This window comes from Anabrus simplex, chromosome 6 (genome assembly GCF_040414725.1).
Source record: "Anabrus simplex isolate iqAnaSimp1 chromosome 6, ASM4041472v1, whole genome shotgun sequence".
Classification (NCBI taxonomy): Eukaryota; Metazoa; Arthropoda; class Insecta; order Orthoptera; family Tettigoniidae; genus Anabrus; species Anabrus simplex.
The window spans coordinates 285,249,175-285,276,286 of NC_090270.1; the positions used below are offsets into that span (position 1 = coordinate 285,249,175).

Genomic DNA, 27,112 nt, shown 5'->3' on the forward strand with positions numbered 1-27,112 from the left:
GAAAATTAAAGCCTCTTTAGGCCTCAAATGCTCTAATATCACCAAGGTCAGAAAAGAACAAGAGGTGGTAAAGGGAGGTCACACCAAAAGTATCAACAGGAGCAGCCTGACACAAGTTGCACCACTGCCAGACTCAGCTCAGGGCCCATGTTCATCACACCACATCTCACAATAACATTAGAAAAGATTTGACGATAAATGAAAACAGTAGACTGTAAAGAATATAATAATATAATAATGACTGAATAAGAGATGTGAATTCTAAGACTACACAGAATGAAATATGAAATCTATACCTACTGTAGTAAATATGAACACATACTATACAATACTGAAAAAGATAGAAACAGAGAATATAAACTGGTAGTATGATGATTATAATTATTCAAAATGAAACATAAAACATACCAAAATCTAAAGTATTCCTTACATGACAGAGAATTTTAAGCTATATCCATACCAAATTTTACCTCAATTGGTTCAGTGGTTTTCAACCTGTCTGAAACAAACAAACATCTCATTTTTCATTCATTCATAATCGATTTTGGCCAGCTATGGACCACGTAAATAATTCTTCATAACTTCAGTTTTCTTTGACACCAGTATTCCTTCATTCTCTTGTTAACAGCTATTTTTTTTTTTTTTTTTTTCCCAGCTGTCCAATGTTGTTTCTTCTTGGTCTCTGTTTCTGGCTCTAGGAACCCCTCAAATGTGTGTATCTTGTTCCTGAATGTGGTTTTGTTGTGGATGTCGTGAATCATGATGTTCGTTTCTTGCAGATTCTTCTTGGTGTTAACAAACCATTTGTCATAAGAGTTGCTTTTCCTATTGGACTTGTTGAAATTGTTACAAATTTTCTTAGTGATTCTGTCATCAGGCATTCTTGAAATATGTCCAAAGAATTTAACCCTTAATTTGCATATTGTATCTGAAATCTTGCTGCATGTTTTGTATACTTTTTTGTTACTGCATAATCGGTATGTGTCAGCACATCTTTTTTGGTCCAAGAATTTTGCTAACACTTGTGATGAAGCTGTACGATATCTCACTGTCATGCAGACTAGATGTCTGTCGTATGGTGTCATCACAGTTTGTGATCCACTGCTGACATACTGCCCTAGAGTTGGGTTTGCTTGTTTGTTTGGTGTGCCATGATCTCAGTTGTTATGTACTGAGAGTAATATCACCAACAACCAGAACATCAGAGAATTCTAAAGGTAAAAGTCATGCCCTTTCTTCAGTTCAATCAATCAATCAATCAATCAATCAATCAATCAATCAATCAATCAATCAATCAATCATGCAATCAATCAATCCATACTCTTGTTGGGGTCTTACCAGAGACTTATATGCCCTCTCCTTTACATCCTTACTACAACCCCTAAATACCCTCATAACTATGTGCAGAGATCTGTACCCTTTATTAACAATCATATTTATGTGATTACCCCAATAAAGGTCTTTTCTTATATTAACACCTAGGTACTTACAATGATCCCCAAAAGGAACTTTCACCCCATCAACACAGTAATTAAAATTGAGAGGACTTCTCCTATTTGTGAAACTCACAACCTGACTTTTAACCCTGTTTATCATCATACCATTGTCCACTGTCCATCTCACAACACTATCGAGGTCATCCTGCAGCCACTCAGAATCTTGTTACTTATTTATTACTCTGTACAAAATAACATCATCTGCAAACAGCCTTATCTCTGATTCCACTTCTTTACATATATCATTGATATATATAAGAAAGCATAAAGGTCCAATAATACTGCCTTGAGGAATTCCCCTTTTAATTATTACAGGGTCAGATAAAGCTTTGCCTGCTCTAATTCTCTGAGTTCTATTTTCTAGAAATATAGCCACCCATTCAGTCCCTCCTTTTCTAGTCCAATAGCACTCATTTTTGCCAGTAGTCTTCCATGATCTACACTATCAAATGCCTTAGATAGGTCAGTCACAATACAGTCAATTTGGTCTCCTGAATCCAAGATATCTGCTATATCTTGCTGAAATCCTACAAGCTGAGCTTCAGTGGAATAACCTTTCCTAAACCCAACTGCCTTCTGTCAAACCAGTTATTAATTTTGCAAACATGTCTAATATAATCAGAAAGAATGCTTTCCCAAAGCTTACATGCAACGCATGTCAAACTGACTGGCCTGTAATTTTCAGCTTTATGTCTATCACCCCTTCTTTTATACACAGGGGCTACTATAGCAACTCTTCATTAATTTGGTATAGCTCCTTCAACCAAACAATAATCAAATAAGTATTTCAGTTATTCCAACCAATTGCCTTTAGTATATCCCCAGAAATCTTATCAATTCCAGCTGCTTTCTAGTCTTCAACTTTTTTATCTTACTGTAAATGTCACTGTTATAGGTAAATTTTAATACTTCTCATCTCCTCATCTGATGCTACGTATTCCACCCCAATGTATGAGGTGAAATCAGATATACCTTTTTGTTCTCCCAGCAACATATATGTTGGTGTATATTTTTGTTTTTATGGTATTATATTATTTGGATGATAAACAATACAATTTAAGATTCCCTGCATGAATTAACGTGAAAATAACCTAAAAACTGGCTGAAATCACCCCGTTTGATGGAACGCTTTGTGAGAATCCTCTTTCACTTTTCTTTATTTTCTTTCATCTATAATAATAATTGGTAGTGTTATTCATGCTATGTCATGTTGTTCATATTACATATTTGATTTTTGGTGGCTTAATTACGTAACTGCAGATGAATGGTTGGTACATAGGTGTTTTATGTGATATGATTTTTGTGTACCTCCAGAGTCTCTCAACTTTAGAGAGTGGTTTGGCAAACTCGTGGCCCTTAGTTAATTCTGGCGTTATTTTAATTTATTCATATGGGCTCCTCATTTTCATCTTTGCTATCTGAGATTCCTTGGTCAACTCTTGTTCTTTTCCAATGCCAAAGGTATTAGGATTGTGTGGCTTAAGGAGTTCTTCATTTTCACAACCTTCAGGTCCCTTCATTTTCTTTTGCTAATACCCATATTCTTCAATAGGTTGGTAATCCTACGTATTTTCTCCTCTGATTGTTTGGTCATTGCTGGTAGACTTGTCTATAAGGTATAAGTGCTATTTTTTTTCCCTCCATTCAGAATGCAGATGATGTTCATTAAACTTCAGAGACAGAAACATTGATTTTTTCCTTTCTTTCTTTCTTTTTTTTTTGCTTTACGTCGCACCGACACAGATAGATCTTACGGCGACAATGGGACAGGAAATCACCCCGTTTGATGGAACGCTTTGTGAGAATCCTCTTTCACTTTTGTTTATTTTCTTTCATCTATAATAATAATTGGTAGTGTTATTCATGCTATGTCATGTTGAATGGGAAGGAAGCGGCCGTGGCCTTGATTAAAGTACAGCCCCAGCATTTGCCTGGTATGAAAATGGGAAACCACTGAAAACCATTTTTAGGGCTGCCGACAGTGGGGTTCGAACCCACTATCTCCCGGATGCGAGCTCACAGCTGCGCGCTCCTCACCGCACGGCAACATTGAATGTCACTGATGCATTAATACTGACACTGTTTGCTGTTCAGTGCATATCATTGTACATCATTTAAAAACATATCTGATGTACAAATTTTATTTTCTAACCTATAAGTTTCCTCTACGGCATATATCTATTCGTTTCTTCAAAAGTGTTTGTCATTTTCTTGTATCATCGAGACAGCATGCTGACATTCAATGACACAACCCTCATGGCTCAACTGCACATTAGCCACATCAATCAGGCCTTGTCAACATGCCTATCCCTTAACCAAAATTGTTTACACAGCATTCCATAAGAATGCAACAATTTAATTTGATGGCTGGCTTGTCATATGGCCTGTTCTCAAATATTTTAGAGCTACTGGTAGCAGGAATTTAAGCTGCTCCTAACAATGAGTACATATACCTTCTACAGCCACTCCATTGGAGTACATATGCTGCTTAGAAATGTACTTTGCATCTTCCACCTCTTTAGAGAACCATTCAAATAAATCGTTGTCTTTAATTTTTATGTATTGTTACAATGAAAATAATTACTCCAGCTAATGCTGCTGTTGACACAGATGTTGTTAATGGCTTTAAGAACATATGAATATTCAGTATTCACTATAGAAATATCTAACATAAATTGAATGAAACATTAAGAACTTGTAGTTTACCTTTGAATTCCAGGACTGGTTTCACTTGGAGTTATGGTCACACTGAACAAATCATCATCTCCTGTCCTAGAATGTATCAGAGGTTGATGAACCTCAGCAGGAGGTTCAGGATATGTTCGAGTAACTGTACTTGCTGCTTGTCCCATTGTTACTGTCTTTGCCGAAACACTGACGGTGAGTGTTGATGCAGGATTTAGACCATCCACCTGAAAGTAAAGTGTCAAACTTAAGAGAAGGCTGAAAAATATAATTTATAGATTAAATATACAGTAAACTTAAATGATAACTGTCATTCTGTCACAAAATAATATTTACATACCTAACAAATAGAAATTGGTTGTTGCAGTTTTTAATGGAACATGGTGTATTGAACATACTGATTGCAGTAAAACTTGGTATCGTAGGATAACTAATTACGACATCAGAACATCGAAGGTTATATTAATCAAAGCTGCTTGCTGTTGTTCATAAATTAATTATAACACTATCTCTGACTTTATGGAAAAATGATTGTTACCATCAAATTTATGATATGTTCATTGATTGTGTACTCATGTTTCATTGAAATGTCTGATCCAACCCAAATGGTTCCCTTGTAAGTTCCAGTGATTAGAAGGGTCTTTGTTAGGGTTGATTGTAAGTTTATAATCAAGGTGTTGCCATTTCTATTAACATTTATTTGTAGCAATGACACATGTAAGTAATAACTGACTCTGAGGCTGACCATGGGGTTGCCGCTTAGGAAACTCACATCCCACCAAACCCAGCACAGAGGACTTGGTGACAGCAGCGGGCAAAGGTGGTGTAAGTACAGGGATTACAGAAAGTAGTTGGAAGCATTCAATTGAAAACTACTTAAGGCTCCTTTGCTTTCGTTATCATTTCATGAGAAATTAAATATTGTTGAAATAATCCATCAAAGCTAATTCTTTGTTTGAAAACAGAAACACAAAGACATTTATTCAGCATTTCAATGAGTGCATTTACAACTCTATATTGTGGCTGTGTGGCTGTAAACAATTAAGTATAATGTATTGTTGACCCTGACTTTTATTTCCTGAAAGAAAGGAATGTATGGAACATGCATTTGTATGATGATTTGAATAACATTTATAAAGCAGATAAAAGACACAATTCTACAAAAAAAAAAAAGGCTTCAGTTATCTGAAAAATATTCAAATTGAGTTTTGTTTATGAGCAGCATAATATAGTTATGGGAAAGCACAATGTAACTGTTAAACAGAACTGAAAATTATATGTCTTTTTAAAACTACTGTTTACTTTCTAGGCTCTCAGGGACTTGCTTTTAGGGGTCAAAAAGAAAAAGAAAGTAGTGTATCTTTGAGCCAGACATCTATGTTGGGATTTTGAACATCTTGACACATTACACCAAATAACTTTGAACCTTCTTGGACACTTCAGTATTTTTTTGTGGTTCTTCTCCCGACATTCATGATGATTTAATATTCATCATCTCTCTCTTTCTCTCTCTCTCTCTCTTTCTCTCTCTCTCTTTCTCTCTCTCTGAGGTGTTGACTATCACGGGCACGTTTTGATCTACCCACGAAAAACCATAGTTGATCTAGTTTACAAGAAGTAAGGTAAGCAGTATTTTACTTAACTGCTTTCATAACCATTCAGTAACTGTCAAAAATGTAAAAAAACTACTATGTTAGTTTTAACGATAATCGTAAATGAATTCAAGAACATGTTTTAGTTGACAGCTTCCTCTAAGCAGAAAACCATACTGCGCCCCTGCTCCAGCACATTATAAAACTTCACTGCATACTATATGAGATCATGAGACACTCTACTAAAAGATTTTTCAAGATCTAGAAATGCCATATGTATCGTTTGACTCCTTCCATGCAGTCTTTGCATCAGAAGGTGGGCAGCATGTAAACAAACCATCAGTAGATCTGCAGCTCTCGACAAAATCACAATAATTAGGTATGATCCATACTATTATACAGATGTGCATACATGCTCTTCAGGGTATGGCTTAATAAACAAATAGGCCTGCATCAAAAATTAAGTTCACAGAAGGAAAGCATAGTTTAATTTCACTGAATGCAAATGTTTAAAACATTCCAGCTGTTTAGGCTTTTTCAATCATGGAACTGCCAGCATTTTTCCCAAGTGTGACAGTGGGCTCATCAGCTGAATTGCCTCACCTTTCCAAGATGCTGGTGGCTAGCTGGAAGTTTAATAATGGTTGCCCAAATTTCTCAACTCCCCTATTATTGGAAGAACTGTACGTCACTTGTCATGGATAACCTAGAAATTTCTGAGCCACCAATTTGCAGTCAGTGTCATTATCAGGTTTAATTATCCAGTGAAAGGGGTGGTATATAGTATGCAGTACAACTCCATTTGGGGTGAGCCTGATACAAGCAGCATCATCACCTCAAGATGAGGACACAGACATGTATAAACAAATTAACCAGGCTCATTATGTTTTTGTAATAACATGTCAAAATACATTCAATAACAACAGTATAAAAATTACTTCTTTCCTTCAGATTTATTTAACACTAGTTGTTGTACCTGTCACTGGTGGGACAATCACTTATGACGTACATAATTAAATTTTTATTGATTATTTATTGAGCATTCTTCATAGAACTGGGACTTTCAATAATGGTTTAATGTCTTCGTGCTTCGAGGTTTCATTTCTATTGTTAAGTTCAGTAAATACTCAGAGTGAATAGAATAACCCACTAATCTAACAATCAAAGAAATATTTAGCCATCTAATCGATACCTTTATTTGCCTTTGGCAATTTTATAAAATCATTAATACTACATGTTTCGATTCCTCCACAGTCATCATCGGCTACATTCACATAAGCTTAGGTGTTAATGAGATAAAAGTATGCACAATATATGTTTTTGTATTAGCCTTAATAACTTCTCGTGGGAACTTACAATTTCTTTTGTCTATTTGGGAAGGATGCTGGTAGTGAGGGGGAGGATATGGAGGGGTGGGAAAAATGCTTAAAAAGTGATTAATAACTTGTCCTTAATGAAGATATTGTTAAAAATTCTTCACTTCCAATAAGAAGAAGAAAACATCTTTTAAGCCTCTTATTTTAGCTTCTGTTCAGAAGCATATTTGAAAAAACACTGATTAACTTTTCACCAACTATCTACTTGAGATGTTATTAGTATAATTAAAACTTATTCTTAACTAAAAGACTAATAAAAACATATGTCAGCTTCCAGTCAAGGAGTTAAGATCTTCTTTTTTAAATCACATTCATGTTTGTGTTTTAAGGCTTGTGGAAAAAGCTGGTTAACTTGCTTTTTTATATATATTGCCAAAGGTAGATTCTTAGGATGTCCTTGCAGCTCAATGCTTAGATGTGCTTAGAAGTTATTTTTGTCCATAAACCATATAATTACTGGGCGAGTTGGCTGTGTGGTTAGGGGCGCACAGCTGTGAGCTTGCATCCGGGAGATAGCGGATTCGAAACCCACTGTCGGCAGCCCTGAAGATGGTTTCCCATAGTTTCCCATTTTCACACCAGGCAAATGCTGGGGCTGTACCTTAATTAAGCCCACGGACGCTTCCTACCCACTCCTAGCCTTTTCCTATCCCATCATCGCCGTAAGACCTATCTGTGTTGATGTGACGTAAAGCAACTAGAAAAAAAACATATAATTGAGCAGCTTGTAGCACAATCTGCAACTGGCAGAAACTAGGTAAAAATAATTAAAAACAATTTTTCCTGGAAGTGTTGATGTTTAGAATGATCTCTTATGAAAAAACGGGGTTGGTGTTTTGAAAAATCCTAACTTACTCCTGCCTGGATATCCGTCTTTACTTCCCGCTATCTTGTGTGTGGGTCTGTGCCAGTGTCCTCCGTCCTCGATCTGGTAAAGTAGCAACATGTTGTAGCCTGCTTGCTAGCACAGTTTGGTGGGGAGAGGAGAGACAAGGGTGTGTCGCCATCTGTTGTTGTTTCTCGAGAGGAGGGGGGAGCTAACTGTGACTTAGAGATGTCATACTTGTTCGTGTTATTTGCTAAGCTCGTTTGATTCCTTTCTAATAATTCCATATATCTAAGTATACGTTCATATAGAGGGTTTCTTTGTTTGTTTGTATCGTTTAAATTCCGATCCTTATTCATTAACTTATCAAGAAGGATGTGAATGTTTTCTAAATTTTTCATAAGTCTTCCATTGTTTATCCTGTTAATAATTTCATGCTCCTGTTTAATGTTGGTGAATTTATGTCCTGTTTCCTTCATGTGAGGCCCCATTGTGGACAACCTTCTATATTTCTCTGCGTTGACATGCTCCTGATGTCTTATCGAAATATTCCTCCCGGACTGTCTGACATACGAAATCCTGCATTGGGAGCAAGTCAACTTAGATTCCTGACTCTTGATATTTCTCTTCTTTGGATTTGTTGACTATGTTGTGGTTGAAAAACCTATGCTTAGTGTTATTTTTCATTGAAAAAGCTACCTTAATATTGTGTTTCTTAAATAAATTTGTGAGTATGTAAATATTAGGATTATTGCATGTAAACTTAACATACTTTTTTGCTTCCTCCAGTTGTTCTACCAAATTTATCTGTTGTTTAGATCTGCACTTAGTGATTATTTTATTAATGACATTGAGACTAAAACTGTAAACAAAGCCTGTTTGCGGATGTATGCGAGCTTCTTTTTTCTCTCATTTTCGGTTTAATGGAACTTCGAAGGCTCTGTTAATACAACTGTAATACATGGATTTCTTCTGTGTATCTTGATGCAAAGAATTGTTTTTAATTGTGGTTGGTATTGAACCATACAGTTCATGGACCAATAGTATGGATTTTTGTATTAGATATTGGGATTACCTGAGACCACCAAAGAAGTCATTGTCTTATAGTTTATTTCATAAAAGATTCCAGAAGAAGCGTTCTTGTGGGAAGAGAGCTAGAGCATCATTATGAAAATTTCCAGAGACTCATTAAAGGGATTTATGTCCCAAGCGAAGCCTCTTAATGGAGATCTGGGACGCTCCCCTGTCTGCCAACAGGTTAGTTTATGGTAGGAAAATTCTTGGTAATAAATAGCTATGCCTCAAGCTCAAACCCAGTACATTAGTGTAGGTAGTAGGTTGTATATTCCTTGTTGGTGTGATCATATTTCATTTCAATAGTATTATATTAGTGTATGTGTAATCTTCCTGGGTCAGGTAGAACTCCCTTGGTCATGTTAGGTAAGTCTGACAGACAGGCACTGTTTATAGTGTAGCGTTTAGGCATATGTCTCTGCGGACGTAGGTTGTGTGTTTGAGATCAGGATTTACCCCGTAACTCACCTAGCTTATCCGACAGGGTGGGCGTGTCCGTATGTTTGAGAGATTTGGGCATTATGCATGTAGCTGACTGTATGAATTGATATGAGAGAGCCCCAGCACAGATTAAGAGTGTATTAGATGCATATGAGGTGCCTTATTATGGCTATATGATGATAGCTTACTGAATTGTGCCTTTCTATTATTAAGGATGAGCCCATTGGAGGTGGAAATGAGATTTGTTGTATTGCTTGTGGCCTTGAGATGAGGGCGTGTAGCCCATGGGTATTTAAGAGAGCGCTTTAGCAGCCAGATTATGCGAGATACATTGAGTAGCGAAGTTTCCTTGCACTCAGCCTACAAGTCAGTCAGCTGAGCTCATAAATTATGTGGGCAGCCGTCTGTCTAGTGCACCGCTGGTGAGGGTTGTTGTGTCTAATGTCACAGTCTTGAAACTCGGTTATTTGCTGTCTGCAGCTTGTCCAGTGTGTAGAGGGGAGGGACGACCTGGATGTTTTGACGCAGGGAGAGATTTTAGTTCTGTTTGTTCTGCTTTATTTTAACACTCTGCCTGTTTTATGTTGACCCCTGGACAAGATGGTTGTGTTCCTTTAAATTTTTTTTTTTTTTTTGTATATGATTATTCAACGCATTGCTCTTCATTGGACCAGGGATCAATACCGGGTCAGGGCACTGTACATTATGTGTTTATATTTGTTTGCACTGGGGTTCGATGGTACGAGGCATAGTAAAATTTTATGATGTGGAGATTACTGTTAGATGTGTATTTCAGCAGATATCCATTTTCTCTTTATTTCATTACTTACACGATTGTACCATGCTTGTTACAGCAAAGCTGTTTTGTGAAGGCAGTGAACTAGTAACCATCGGCTCAACATTATCTTTACCCCAGTCACATTTGAAAGCTCTTATATTTGTAAATAGTATTTTTATGTAATAAATCCCTGATTGTAAAACTTTGAATGCAGCGATGTTTTCTGTTAGATATTTTTTTTTTGGTAGGATTTTTCTCTTACCCTGCATCATTTCGTATCCACCTAAGTTATCTTTTATGCCCTCATTTTCTACCCAGATACCCTGATTCATGTTCTACTGAGCTGCAGATTGTGGATACGCCCGCAAGGTAAGACATGTGCCGTACATACATCTTTTCTAGGATGTATTGGTCACTATAATGTTCTTGGTTGGAATTCGGCATTTGCCTGACTGGAATCAAAAGCATTATAGGGCACAGTATGAAGGTGGGTTTCCTATGTATTCCGAAATAAAAATGGTTTTCTTTCCGAGTTGTACTGATATCGAGAAAGTTGAGGGAACATCTTCATCTTCCACTGCAAACTTTACATTTGGGTCCAAAGTGCTCAAGATATTTAGAACATTCTGACTATTGTTTAATTTCTCATTTATTATAGCATATGTATCATCAACATAACATAACCAAAAATCTAGCCCTTTAATGTGACCTATGATCGAAAAATGTTCTAAGTGGTCTAAAGTGGTTAGAATGCCTGAGGCCGAGGCTCCCTTAGGGAGACCGTTCTGTTGGTATATTTTGTTTTTAAAAGAAAAATAGTTATAATTAAGCATGAATTTTAGGATAATCATAAAATCCTCTATTTCTGATACTGTGCCTACATTAATGTGTTTATGTTCTAATAAGTTTGTTTTAATGATTTTGATTGTTTCTTCTACGGGGATGTTGGTATACATGTCTTTGCTGTTGAAAGAACATGTGACATGAGGAGTTAGTCTGATATTCTTAACTGCCTTACAAAAGTCAATCAAACTTTTTATAGAAGTTTTTCATGTTAAAAACTTGTGAATAAACTCAGAAGTTTTATAAGTGGAGGTCTTACGAAAATTGATTACGGGTCTAATGGGTACATCTTTTTTGTGTAGCTCAGGCATGGCCCTCACCCCTGGAAGTCCCGGGTTCAAATTTACAATTTTCTGTTCTTCCTGATCACTTAAAAGGAAAGGTGTTTGCTTAAGTATTCCTTTCAAACTTCTCTGTATTCGTGTCGTAGGATCTTTATCTACGACCTTGAACTTATTATTACTGGGCGAGTTGGCCATGCAGTTAGGGGCGCGTGGCTGTGAGCTTGCATTAAAGTTAAAGAAATATTTATGTTTATTAAATTCCACCTATTCAATACAAAAGAGTAATTTTAATTAATTTTAATTAAGAATTAAAGTTATGAAGTAAATTATAGGGACATGCTTTGCCTTTTTTTTTTTTTAAGGACATCTTCACCCTTAATTTCAAACCTGAGGATGTCTTTAAAAAGGGCGAAACATGTCCCTATAATTTACATCATAAGTTTTAATTCTTAATTAAAATTACTCTTTATGTATTGAATAGGTGGAATTCCAACTTCTAGGTCTTTCCTATCCCATCGTCGCCATAAGACCTATCTGTGTCAGTGGTACGTAAAGCCACTAGGCAAAAAAGAACTTATTATTACTGAAAAATGTTTTGGTATTTTCAAAGTAATCAGTTTTATTTAATATTTAAATTCTTAAGTTTCCCATGAGAAGTTATCAAGGCTAATACAAGAACATATATTGTGCATACTTTTACCTTATTTACACCTAAGCTTACGTGAATGTAGCTGATGATGACTGAGAAGCAGTCAAAACATGTACTATTAATGATTTTATAAAATTGCCAAAGGCAAATAAAGGTATAGATTAGGTGGCTAAATATTTCTTTGATTCTTAGATTGTCATATCGATATGGACATGAAGTAAATATTGCCATTGGTGCTTTCACAGCCCATACTTGTGGATAGTTTGTAATAACCTACTAACTCAAACTTGAAACAGTGATGATAGAACAAATGGTACAACTGTACTCTTTGAGCATCTGGGTTGGAGTGACTCAGGAATGGATCTACTTAACAAGAACATCTGTCAACTACCACTCCTCCGTCTCTTTCCAACTCGCCAGCATATCAGGAATACAGTTACTGTACAGAAAATAAATTAGGGAAATAACGTTTTTTACAACATTAGTAATACATATACAGGGTCTCTCTTATATGTCCAGCGGGGTTTCTACTCTCCCAGACCTAAGCAGCTGTATGGGAGACGCACGCATAGTTCTTGACCTGGCAATGAGTATGCACGTGTTTGACCTAGTATCAATAGCCAGGGAAGAACATTAGGGCCTAAGAAACAGTCAGCACTAAAGCTGGCCAAAGCTGTTGATTACATGCTTCAACAGTTGGGTGAGGAAATTTAACTTAAAAGCTTTTCAGTCTGTTAAACACGCAAGTCCAGTATATTATACTATAACATACCTAAAAAAAACCACACTATTAAACAAAAAATGAAACCAACCTGAATGACCACACATTTTAAAATTCCCCTCCCAGTAGCGGCGATTAGGCGGGGCGAGGGGGGGCGGCCGCCCCCCCCCCCTACTTTTTGGAGAAAATATGACATTTTTATTCGCATTTTTGCTGGCTGAAACTTGGAATTATAGGAACTATTAAAAAAAGCAATGTATACAAACCCTGCTGTCTTTATTTTATTATTAACAAAATTACTAGCGGAAATACGCACAAAAAGGCGTTCATCCCGGATAACCAATTGGTATAGCACCACAGCAAGTAGTGTATACTGTAAGGAAGGGTAGCAGGGTGTGTGTGTATATATTATATATTTTGCCTATGTCATGGACACAGGTATGATTCACCCGCTTGCCACGCTCATTCGCCAGTCTGGCAGTCTCTTAAGTGTCTGTTAGTTTCTTAGTGTGTGGTCAAATACTAAATGATTTTAATTGTATAATCATGCCGTACTTCTATTTAATTGTAATAAATGTGTAATATTGTTCCTTTGGTGACAGTTTTATTGTATAGTATTGGATCAAAATCTCAAAAAATTACTGCACATAAATTGGTAAATTCTCAACCTTTACCTCTCTGTCAAAATTTGCTTAAAAAGCATCAAAAATCTTACCATTTTATAGCTTGTATATTCATTTTTGATGTTTATAATCCCCCACCCCGCCCCCGTCCACTACATCCCACAAACCCGGGTAATGTTTGTTGTGTGTATATTTTTTGCTCCCGCACTTTTAATCCCCAATCACTGCTACTGCTCCCTCCCCCCTCCTTGCCCTGCTTAATTAACATCTACACAACATTTTCACTTTCTACATTAGTGCTTAATGAATCCCACATGAGGTAATCTCTGACTTAAAGGTCTGGAATGTGGGTTATGATATTCTTATCTGCAGTAAATTCTCAGAATTTGTGCACCGTCTTTGCCACTCGGGACGATCTTTTAGATTATCATTTATCACTAAAAACATCATCTTAAAAGAACTGCCTAATTTTAATAATAATAATAATAATAATAATAATAATAATAATAATAATAGATTCATTTTTGCTAATCCATCTGTCATGGAATTCGTTATTTATTATTATTATTATTATTATTCTTATTATTATTATTATGCGTCTGAAACTTTGCCCTTAAGTAGTAAAGGTCAAGCTGACCGGCTGGAAAAAGAGAGCGCAGGATACTAAGAAAAATCCTAGGTAATAGGTGGGTTGATGGACAGTGGCGAATGAGACCAAATGAGGATTTGTACAGCAAGACAGAACCTCTCAGGCGTCAATTAAGAAGAGACGGCTATTATTTTACGGTCATCTCTTGAGGATGACTGATGATCGGCTAACAACAAGAATATGGAATTTTATTCAATCTAAGGCAACAAGGCTGAGATGGTTCCAGGAATACGAAAAATCTGAGGCAGATTGGTATTTCAGACCAAGAAATTTATGACAGGAACACATTCAGAAGATTGGTGAACAACTATCAAGGTTTCCATATGGCATTAACTTCCAGAAGACGGAAAGGACATTTGTCTGAAGAGCATAAACAGGCACTCGTCGCTGGGCTCAGAAGATACTGGCAGGAAGTCAAAGCCAGAACAAGAACAAGACCTAGACACTGAAATGAAGTTGGTTGTTACCACGCAGTCCATAGAGGCTCAACTTGATGTATAAAAAAATATTATTAATATTATTATTATTATTATTATTATTATTATTATTATTATTATTGGTATAATAGGCAGGCCATTAAATTAATCATTAAGAACCATTGCATAAGTCTTAAAAAGTATTCTCATACAAGAAAAAAAGGATAGCAACAACAATGATATAACAAGGGAACACTAGGGATAAAGCACCTGAAGGGGAAGTGCAGCATGTCATTGATCTAACCAGCATGGGGGTGTGAAAAAATGGAAGGTCAGCAGACCGGTACCTAGTTGGATTCATATCGATGAAAAAGGAATGGTTTTTCAAATGCTTGCATTGCATGCTGACATGCAGGCAAAGCAGGACTTCAATAAGTTCCAAATTTCAAATTCCTAGGTGCTGGATAGAAATAAACATAAAATATTTCCAAATATTGATTGTAACTTGAAAGAATCTGATGATGTTCTTTTAAAAATGAAATATGTCTTTCTTTGTTTAACAGTGTGTGTTTTCTTACAGGTATTTATATGCAACTTGTGTGTTCGACAGACTGCAAAGCTTTTAAGTTACATTTAACTGAGTCAACAATGGAAAGTATGGCTTCCTTTTTAACAATTTTTTTTTTTTTAAGTTGGTCAAGGATTCATGTCATCCCATACGTGTTGATTGTGAAAATTACACTCTGATCACATTGAAATGATGCCTCACCCATGAATGGTACAGCTGCACTTAAATTAGAGTTAATCTATTGTTGAATAAACCATTTGCAGAAGTGTACCCCTCGCAGGAAAACCAGCTGCTGGCAGTGCCTGCACATGCTGTAAATAGTACGGATACAGCACGTTCTAATGTAACACCAGCAGACACTCATGTGGTCAAAATTACTTGTTGCAGCTAACTATCTTATGCAGACACTAGGTCAACTACATGAAGAATTGCCTCCTCCAGCTGCAGTGTCCTCCTCCCTCTAGGCTTAAACGTCCATGATTCCTAAGTTTACAATCAATTGCTTCAAACGTCTTCCTGTTGGAGCACCTTCGTTCTGGAAATCTCTTCTGGTACAAACATTGAGTGACACAGCTATTACCATATGCTGTCCAGCTCCATGGCTAAATGGTTAGCGTGCTGGCCTTTGGTCACAGGGGTCCCGGGTTCGATTCCCGGCAGGGTCGGGAATTTTAACCTTAATTGGTTAATTTTGCTGGCACGGGGGTTGGGTGTATGTGTAGTCTTCATCATCATTTCATCCTCATCACAACGCGCAGGTCGCCTACGGGAGTCAAATCAAAAGACCTGCATCTGGTGAGCCGAACTTGCCCTCGGACACTCCCAGCACTAAAAGCCATACGCCATTTCATTTCACCATATGCTAATCCATACATCAAATGGACATCTACGAACTACACATATGTGTACACTTCCATTGCACTGTACCAGAAACAAAGTCAGTGATGAACGGTAGTAAACAGTTACGTGTTTGCAAACTCCGTAATCAACTCTAAACAGTTGATGCTACATGTAGTAAGGTACCGAAAGCAGTGACGTGAGTTGCATGTCAACATTACCTTTGGTCAAATAGAACACTAAACACTAGGATTAATAGAGAAATGTACACTCAAGTTTGAGCATTAATTAAATTTCACATTTCAGTCTTTGCTATAGTCTGTAATTCTCCGGGTTCTTTTCGTGCATGTTATGATGTGATATCTATTATACTTCTGTCCGCACAAAGTACACTTACAATCTTCGTCTGGCTCGTGGAACTTCTACCTGCTACTGGTGAGAACCGTGTATGGAGAGTTGTGTTATGACATGGCGCTGCGTGTTGCACTCTCTAGTCCATCTATCATCCGTCATCGCTGGTGAGGCGTAGAAGTCGAGGTCAATTTCAATTTTCTTCCTTTCCCTGATGTGTTTACTAGTACAGTAATTTAATTAATTTAATACTAAACACTACGATTGAACCTAAGAATTAGAACTTAATCAGACATAACCAAGAGACCTGCATTACTGCATCTGGGATTCACTGTGATGGCGGGTTGATGCACATATAAATGATAACGGATTTTGAAAATTTCATGTAAAAGAGTTTTATGTGGTATAATGGTATGTTCTATTTCTGTGTATGGTATGTAGAGTTGTAGAAAATGAGTCTAATATAAAAATAAAGCATTTCCGGACTCATGTCCATATAACACATTTTCTTCTTTCATGAATAAGGAATGTGTTCTGAAACTTCAGCGGTACGAACCAAGTACAGTATCAGGTTAATATCAGCAAAAGTAGGTACACAGGTACAAAGCCTGTGAAACATTGCTGGGATGATCTGCATAGAAATTCTCCAAAGAGTTTGTTATTAACTCAAAAAACCACCACAGGGCGAGTTGGCCGTGCGGTTAGGGCCGTGCAGCTGTGAGCTTGCATCCGGGAGATAGTGGGTTCAAATCCCACTGTCGGCAGCCCTGAAGATGGTTTTCCGTGGTTTCCCATTTTCACACCAGGCACACCTTAAGGCCACAGCCGTTTCCTTCCAAATTCCTAGCCCTTTCCTATCCCATCGTCACCATAAGATCTATCTGTGTCGGTGCAACGTAAAGCCACTTGCAAAGAAATAACCACCACTGATATTTTCCTTATTTTTATCAGTATCAGAAAAAATGTTAGGATATCTTTCTATTTTTATAGAATTTGCTCTACTTCGCACCGACACAGAGAGGCCTTATGGCGACAATGGGATACAAAATGTCTAGAAGTGGGAAGGAAGCGGCTGCAGCTTTAATTAAGTTACAGCCCCGGCATTTGCCTGGTTTGAAAATGAGAAACCACGGAAAACCATCTTCAGGGCTGCCAACAGTGGGGTTCAAACCCACTATCTCCTGGATGCAAGCTCGCAGCTGCGCACCCCTAACCGCATGGCCAACTCGCCTGGTAAGGTTAGGATAAAAAAGCTTGAAAGTAATATTCTAAATCAATTTTATCACGAACAGTTTTCCTGTAAAACCATCCATATGAGAGATACAAAGATTTTTATATTCCCTCTGAAATGCCCCTCCTTCTAGATGTTTTGAACAAGTTATACCCAAGATCAGGCATGGCATGTTCTATATGTTCTATATGTTCAGTTAACCCCCTAGAAATAGATGTCTTAGTAAAGCAGTTAATCAAGAGACTATTCCTTTAATTAGGTCTGTATAAATCAAGCAGAGAAATTGTTCCAGCTAATTGATACTTATTATTGTGCCCTTGGAAAATTTATTTTATAAGTAGGACATGTTTCGTTCAGATTGACTAAAAATATCATCAGCTACACTTTTTGGTTTAGGTAGAAATTCATAAAAGTACAGAGACATATTATTCCCTATGAATCTTAAAACAATCTCTAACATATTAAAAATATTTTTTAGGTTAGATCTTTAAAGACGTGGGAAGCGGCGAGGAGGTAAGGGGGAGGGGTGGGAGGGAGGTTAAGAACTTAGCAATGTCTATTTTGGTTAAAAACTTATGGCTGGCAAATATTTCTAAAAACATGTTATAAGTGATGACCAGAAATATATTGTCTTTGTTCTTTTTTGTGTTCCCATAACTTTGTACGAGGGCAAGTCAATAAGTATCTGCAATCAACTTTTATAATTTATTACAAAAAGAGTACACACTTTTTACTGATATCAATTTTCAACATAGTCTCCCTGCTTTTCATTGCACATGACACACTGTTTCACAAGCTTTTTGAAACCCTCTTCAAAAAAAAGATGTTTGGTTGCGCAGGAAGCCACGTACCATATGAACCACTTCCTTCACTTGTTGATTGGAGCTAATGTACATATGGTTTGCCATATCATCAACAGTCACTCATCTGTTATTCAGAATCATATCACGCACTTGTTGAATATTGGCATCTGTTACGGCTGCAGATGGACGCCTGGATCTTCCCTCATCCTTCATGCACGTGCGACCCTTTTGAACTGTTCACTCCACTGGTAAACACTTCACTGTGGCAAAAAATAGTTCCCATATTGTGCTGAAAGTCTTCTATGAATTTCCGCTACTGGTACACCCTCAGACTACAAAAAACGGATTACAGGACACTGTTCTTCCTTGGAGCAAACAGAGAGTGGCGCAGCCATGTTTACATCGCAACACCGCAAGCTGTACTGATTTGACAACACTAAAACCTACCACAGACATAGACAACAGCGCCACCTAGCAGCTGGTGAGCACACAAAGCCATACAGCCAACCAATGATGGAGTTTGGAATACTTTTATTTTTCTACAAATCATTGGGATAACAGGTTCCCTGGTAACAAGTTTTAAGTTCCTAGGTAGTCTATTTTAATTTTCACACCTATCTTTATACACTGCTACACTCTGACTTTCATTTATTAATACATAATAATAATAATAATAATAATAATAATAATAATAATAATAATAATAATAACAACAACAACATCATTGGCTTTATGTACCACGTACTACTTTCACAGTTTTCAGAGATGCTGAGTTGCCAGAATTTTGTCCCACAGGAGTTCTTTTATGTGCCAGTAAATTTACCAACACCAGGCTGACGTATTTGAGTACTTTCAAAAGCCCTATTTATACAGATTACCTCCTTCATAAATCACAAATTTTGTTCAAAATTTCTTGAATTAGATATTAGAACACTTTCAAGGATTTTTTTAAATTTTCGAATTTATTAGGGATCTTGTGGATTCTACCAGTTTCCTCAGAACCAAGATGTAACTCTATAATGTGCCAGGAATTAGCTCATTAATTCCTATTTATTTCCATTTTTATACCTACATTACATATAGCCATAACTTTGACTTCACCAGTTTGGGTCACATAGCTGTTGGCTTGCATTTGGGAGATAATAGTTTTGAACCCCACCCCTGAAGATGGTTTTTCAGTGGTTACTAATCTTCACACCAGGAAAATGCTGGGGCTGTATCTTAATTAAGGTCATTGATGCGATGTAGAACAAACAGAAAAATTCTGGACTTCTATTTACAGTATAGTACAGACAACAAGGATGATTTTTCAACGTAAATCTTCTACACTTCTATTTACCATTTGTAAACAATGAAGTCACATAAACAGGATTGCAAATAAAGGGTACATATCTCTGCACATGGTTATGAGGGTATTTAAGGGTTGTGGTAAGAATGTAAAGAGAGGGCATATAAGTCTTTGGTAAGACACCAACTAATAATAATGTTATTTGTTTCACGTCCCACTAACTACCTTTTTAAGGTGTTCGGAGTTGCTGAGGTGCCGGAATTTAGTTGCGCAGGAGTTCTTTTACGTGCCAGTAAATCTACCGACACGGGGCTGTCGTATTTGAGCACCTTCAAGTACCACCGGACTGAGCCAGGATCGAACCTGCCAAGTTGGGGTTAGAAGGCCAGCGCCTTAACCTTCTGAGCCACTCAGCCCGGCAAAGACACCAACTAGAGTATGATTCCAGTGTTTGGGACCGTCACCAGGATGACCTGATTCGAGAACAGGGGAAAGTCCAATGAAAAGCAATTTGGTTTGTTCTGGGTGATTTCTGACCAAAGAGTAGCTTTACAGAAATGTTGCAAAGTTTGGGCTGGGAAGACTCGGGAGAAAGGAGACGAGCTGCTCGACTAAGTGGTATGTACTAAGAAACAAAGCTAGGTTTTGGTCCACCCAATCAATACACATCACTTTACAAGTGAACTATTTAATTAAAAACATATTAAAAATATTTCGGGACATGTTTAGTCTCTATTTGAGACTTCATCAGCCATAATCTGAAAAAAAAATGTAAAAGAATGGAAGTACCCAATGTCCTTTTAAGGGCTGATGAAGTCTCAAATAGAGAGGAAACGAGTCCCTAAATATTTTTAATATGTTTTTAATTAAATAGTTCACCTGTAAAGTGATGTGTATTGATTGAATGGACCAAAACCTAGCTTTGTTTCTTAGTTTTAACTGTATCAATATGGATCTAGACGATGAAGTTCGTAAATTGTACTAAGTGGTATGTTCCGAGCTGTCAGTGGAGTGATGGTGTGGAATGACATTAGTAGACGAATAAGTTTGGGTAGTGTTCTTAAAAGTAGTAAAGATCACAACATGAGGATAAAGTTGGAATTTAAGAGGACAAATTGGGGCAAATGTTCGTTTATAAGAAGAAGAGTTAGGGATTGGAATAATTTACAAAAGGCAGAGATGTTCAATAAATTCCCAAATTCTTTGAAATTATTTAAGAAAAGGTTAGGCAAAAAACAGATAGGGAATCAGAAATCTGGCCAACTGCCCCAAATGCAGATCAATGGTGATTTATTGAAGAAAGGGCCCGATAAATTTCAAAGAACCTAAAGAACTAAGTAGTAAGTAGTAATCAAGTAATTTGGGCTATGTGATGTTTATTCCTTGTGTGTCTTGTTGGCTGGTAAGTTGCTATTTTCCATCAAATAAATAAATAAATAAATAAATAAATAAATAAATAAATAAATAAATAAATAAATAAATAAATAAATAAATAAATAAATCAATCAATCAATCAATCAATCAATCAATCAATCAATCAATCACCACTGATCTGCATTTAGGGCAGTCACCCAGGTGGCAGATTCCCTGTCTGTTGTTTTCCTTGTCTTTTCTTAAATAATTTCAAACAATTTGGAAATTTGTTGAACATCCCCGTCAGTAAATTATTCTAATCCCTAACTCCCCTACTTATAAATTAATGTTTGCCCCATTTGTCCTCTTGAATTTCAACTTTATCTTCATTAAAATAATTTTCTGTTCTTTAGAGAACAATAATTTAAGATGTGAACACACTATTGTAAAGGTTTATATTAATAGTTACCTCAAGTCGATAAAGCTGCTCCTCAGTTCGCACAGGAAGTTCTTGGATTGGAAAGTAATCACAACAAGTTGAAGAATCACTGGTATCTATCTCTTCAACATTAACAAGGAAGGAACGTAGCATACCATTTATCATGAGAGGTGGACCCCATTCTACCACCACACTGTTGTGGGTACGTTTCAATATCTGTAGAGATGTAGGAATTCCAGGAGCTACAAGAAAAACCAGGAAAACAACATGAGTAAAAGATAAACATGTACGGCAAGGCAGTCTACATTAGCTGTACTCCTCATTCGTGACATTGCCTGGATCATGAAACAGGACTATTTGTCCATGCCACAAACTGAAACAAAACTGAAGAGGGTAATACCTAATTCAAGATTTTCCTAAATGTGTGGACACAGTCGTTTAGGCCTATCAAATGTCGTTTCTGCCTATGGTAGCAGGTTTGCAACAAATAGAACATTATTTCATTTGGAATATTAACATAGAAAACATTTTATCGGAGGACTTACTTGGTCAGAAGCGACACACAGACAATGTTATCAAAAGCCATATAGTGCATGATAGTTACATAAGGATGGTAATGACAGTGGTTGTGATTATAGTCCTAAGCCAAAGTACAACTGAGGACTATCCTCCCTGAACACAAATTGGGAGGAAAAAATTGAAGGAGACCCTTCAAAAAACAAAGGGTGCTGAGTGGGTTGGAAGGGAACAAGAGTTGATCAAGGGAGATTCGATAGGAAAGCTGTTGATGGAGAGATGGCATGGAATAACATTTGTAGAAGAATAAATTTGAGTGGTGTTTTTAAAAGTAGGAAAGATCACAATATGAAGATAAAGTTGGAATTCAAGAGGACACATTGGGGCAAATATTGACTTATAGGAAAAGGAGTTAGAGATTGGAATAATTTATCAAGGATGGTGTTCAATAAATTTCCAAATTCTTTGAAATTATTTAGGAAAGGAATCTGCCACTCACGTGACTGCCCTATTGCAGATCATTTTTGACTGACTCACTGACTGACTGCTTGCTTTCTTGCTTGCTTGCTTGATTGATTGATGAAAGTGAGAAATCTGGCACAAGTAAATGGAAGCAATACCAAATTCAGCCAGGGTCTCCTTGCCCACCAACCCACACTTTCATGTTGATAGCCCATGATGCCCTCCATTTAGTTATTTCTTACAACAGGCAGGGCATTCCATGGATGTATTCTACCACCCCCGTCCCCACAGAGATTGTTACATAAACTACTGTTCAACATTTACATATGTACCCAGTGATTTTCATGTTCTCCTCTGAATTTGAAATGTTTCCCTGATGATGACCTGATCTTTTATTTAAGTAGGGTATGTGAATGTTTTAGAAGTAATAATTATTGATTTCATGTATTTGCTTTAACTGTACATCATCTTCATTGATAATATTTAACCTTGTCTCTCCATTTTGCTAATTCGCTTTACGTTACACCGACACAGATAGGTCTTATGGTGACGATGGGACAGGAAAGGCCTAGGAATGGGAAGGAAGCGGCCGTGGCCTTAATTAAGGTACAGCCCTAACATTTGCCTGGTGTAAAAATGGGAAACCATGGAAAACCATCTGCAGGGCTGCCGACAGTGGGATTTGAACCCACTATCTCCCAGATGCGAGCTCACAGCTGCGCGCTTCTAACCGCATGGCCAACTCGCCCGGTCTTTTCACTCCAGTGGACTGATATAGCAGTCAGGAGAGAGCCTTGGCACGTAACCGGTGGATTGCTCCAACAACTGTGCAGGAGTGATGCCATATGGCCGGTGGACTCCTGTAGCCTAGCAGCCATTTGTTAGGCTACTCTTGTGTACTTCACTATGATAGGCTTCTGGAGAAAGTTAGATTTTTGTGATATCTAGTGGTTGTCTTGGGAGTCTGTAGTTACTAGAAGAGTCGCCAGATGTTGGGGGGCAATCAGTTCAAAGGTAAGCTTCGGAGTGACCTTCCCACTCATCACTTGCTGCCTAGTTGCTGTTCACTGCCAACATCTTAGCACTTCTATAGGTAGCTTCAAAGTGTTCTGGTACTGTATTCTGTAATGTGAGAAAAACTGTTCACTGCGAAGGAAGCTGTTACACTCATTCCGAGTAGTAACTTTGAAGGAGATAAAAAAATGAGAATGCTGATTTAACTTCGCTAGTTCTGTGACAAAACCACAGATCTGAAAGGAGCATGGGAAGCTAAGCATGAATTAAATCAACTAACACATACACAATTATATTTTAATGAATTATATTTTATTATAGGGGCTGCCTGGCTGAGGTGGTAAAGGCGTGCTCGGCTTGCTTGGGAGGACATGGGTTCGAATCCCCATCAGGAAGTTGTAAAATTTAAGAAACAAGATTTCCTCTTCCGGAGGTGCACATGGCCCTGAGGTTCACTCATCCTACAACAAAAATGAGTACCAAGTTAATTCCTGGGGGCAAAGGCGGCCGGACGTAGAGCCAAGCACTCTACCCCATCAAGTGCCGAGGTTACGGATAGTGGAAGCCTTTACCTTCCATCCCTCCAAGGGCCTTCATGGCCTGTAAGGAGATGACTTTGCTTTGCTTTATATATTATTATAAAAATAGTCTGCCTGTTGTGTAAAAGCACAGAGCAGAAAGAATCCTGTACAGCAGGCAGCACCAGCCGCCTCAGGTTCTGGTCCTCAAGGCCATGCTTCTGCTTTTCCTTTGCCAGAGTGAAAAGGTTGATTCAGTCATTCATTTATAGGCCCGTCACATCCTCAATCAATCATCAACGATCTGCATTTAGGGTTGTCGCCCAGGTGGAAGATTTCCTATCAATTGTTTACCTAGCTTTCTCTTAAAAGTTTTCAAAGAACTTCGACATTTTTTCAAACATTTCCCTTGATAAATTATTCCAGTCCCTTATGCCTCACCCTATAAATGAATATTTGCCCTAGTTGGGTTTGCACTTGCAATTGCAATAACAGAAACCAGAAGAAAAATATTACATTTACAACATAAAAATGGCTAAAGATCTCATGTAGTGCTGACCCAAGTCATGTGGAAGTAATGCTGGTAGTTGTGGTTGGGAAATAGTCATATACGGTATATAAAGATAAGAATCTTGATAGTAAATGCATACAAGAATGACAGAGCAGTGTGAGAAGAGGAAGCAATAGATGTTGTATCTCTTCTCGTTACACCAGTTCTTCCTCACCCATTCCTTCTCAGTCTCAAAGAAGTTTGTTTCTGATTTCCAGCATCATCAGAAAGGTGGGCACTGATTATCTTAACAGATTCTCAGTCCTGATTGGGCAGTATAGGACAAAAATAAGAAAAAGGACCAGACAAAAATATAAAGTTGAATACAAGTGATAAAAGGCTGCATTTATTGGGTGTATATAAAGCTGAACTGAGAGTAGAATAAGTTTCCTGTATTTTTAAAACTTAAAGTTATGAATTATGTACAAGTCCATTACCTTCTTCTCGAGTAACTGCTGTTACAGTAGAAGTGAAACCACTATTATCAATGTCTATAATACGGGTTTCAACCTGAAACATACAAAAAGAACCAGAACAAGTTAAATATTTTCCTCTAAATTGATTTGGGTCTACAATTCCTTCTCGTGTTATTGGAATCTGTAGACCTTGTAAGAATCAAATCATAGCCAGAGTTAGATTAATTGTATAGGGACCTAAGGCTGAAGACATAGTGCACATCACCATCCCCCTATTCTGGCAGTGTCTCATGTACAAAATACCCCATTATTTCTTCTTTCTTTCTTTCTTTCTTTCTTGCGAACCGGCCAAACTTAGGACCACGCCATTACCACTTCACTTCCTTCTTATCATGCTTTCTTCCTTCCTCTTTCTCCATAGTGCCTTCATTCTTTCAGAATGTTGCGCTCTTTCTTTTCTTCCACAAGAACTTATATGTTGGAAATTTTTTTCCTGAACTGGTCTCTATCATGACATTCTTCATCTGCAATTCCTAACCTCTTGAGTTCTTCCTTCATCTGCTTGGCATATATACCCTGACTTTTCAAGTAGTACCATATAATCTCGAATACCACCCGCCACCGAATAAGAAAAAAAAATTTTTTTAAAAGTATAGTCATAATTATATACAATCTTTACTAACACACATCAAATGATTAGAAAATACAAGTAAAAGTAAGGAAACATTTCCAGGATGATATTCAACAAGTTCATTCATCATCATCATCATCATCATCACCACATACCTGCCAACTTTCAAAAAGAGAAATCCGGAAGATCCTAAAGCAGAAAGTTTTTAACACGCCCATGCATCACAAAGTCTTCAGACATAATGAAAAAGGACGGCAAGGGGAGGAGATTAGAAGCAATACTAATACAAGTCAAATATGTGTTATGATCACCCCGGAAATTAAATACAAGGTTACATCTTCATGAGTACTCATCTGTTTCCACTTAACACTGGGAACACTTTCCATGATTGTATAACACAAGGAAATTAAGCAGAATATGCCTTCCTAAAAGACTGATAATATGGTTTCTTAGTTGAACTCATGACAAACACCACTAAAAATACTAAATCGCTTACAAATTCGTCACACAATTCCACAAGTTTCAGAACTACCGCCAATGTTACTCACACCAACACACAGACAAAGCCTTTCACAGCTGCTATGAAGCATGACACAGTTACTAAAGTTGTTATATATAAATTCACTGCCTGCTACTTTTCACAGATATCTTTTCTTCAAAATCACAGCCTGCTACTTGTTTGGGAACATCTCAGTGAATGAAGTAGCAGTTGAGGTCGAACAGGTGACAAAAGCACGGTGATAATCGATACATTTACCGGTCGAATTTCAAACACTGCATGTCGTATTACCAGCTACTATCAAAAGTCAAATAAACCTGATTTGACCGCAGAAAGTGAAACCAAGCGTGGATATTCATAATCCACACAATAACGTTGTTCATCTGTACAACCGTAAAACACACTCAACATCCGTACATTTTATGGAAAAACTGGAATACTTGGCAGGTATGTCATCAGTACCAACTTCGGAACTTTCATCACCATCACCTTCCCAAAAAATGTTGTCATCGCTGCCATCCATAGCATTAGAAATGCTACATTTCCTGAAGCTCTTCCGTATGAGGTCTCCAGGGATACGATTCCATGCCGTCAAAATCCAATCGTGAATACAGGACTCGTCAACATCGTATTTCCTACCAGCAGCACGATTTCCAATAATTTTGGCTTCCTGAACTACTTTCAGTTTGTCACTCGCAGTAAAAGATCGCAAACGCATGAGATACTTGAAATTCTAGGTGTAAGGCTCATTTCTAAAGATAATAGGCAACTTGATATATTTGGAGTGTAGGATCGGGAAAGGGTAGCACTGACGCGGATTCGGAATTATTTAATAGGATAGTCAGCTATGTGGGAAACGACATGGAAAGAAATGTGACTGTGGCGGGAGATCTGAATTTGCCAGATGTCAATTGGGAAGGAAATGCGATCGACAGGAAGCATGACCAACAAATGGCAAATAAGTTAATATGGGAAGGACAACTGATTCAGAAAGTGATGGAACCAACCAGAGGGAAAAATATCCTGGATGTCGTGCTGATAAGACCAGATGAGCTCTATAGGGAAACTGAAGTAATAGATGGTATTAGTGATCATGAAGCTGTTTTTGTGGTAGTTAAAAATAAATGTGATAGAAAGGAAGGTCTTAAAAGTAGGACTGTTAGGCAGTACCATATGGCTGATA

General features: G+C 37.4%; 1 protein-coding gene across 2 annotated transcripts in view; it reads right to left on the minus strand.

Annotated features, from left to right (window-relative positions):
- LOC136876466 (uncharacterized) overlaps positions 1-27,112 on the minus strand; it is a 468,653-nt gene that overhangs the window by 2,970 nt on the left and 438,571 nt on the right. Inside the window, exons 24-26 of one of the 2 annotated variants that reach the window (XM_068228445.1) lie at positions 24,821-24,893; positions 21,354-21,565; positions 4,203-4,408 (exon numbers count right to left, since the gene is read on the minus strand). In XM_068228445.1, the coding sequence (XP_068084546.1) occupies positions 4,203-4,408; positions 21,354-21,565; positions 24,821-24,893 (491 nt within the window). Of the gene's footprint in view, positions 1-4,202; positions 4,409-21,353; positions 21,566-24,820; positions 24,894-27,112 lie in introns of those variants that run through there. The other variant, XR_011018471.1, reaches the window with a different exon arrangement.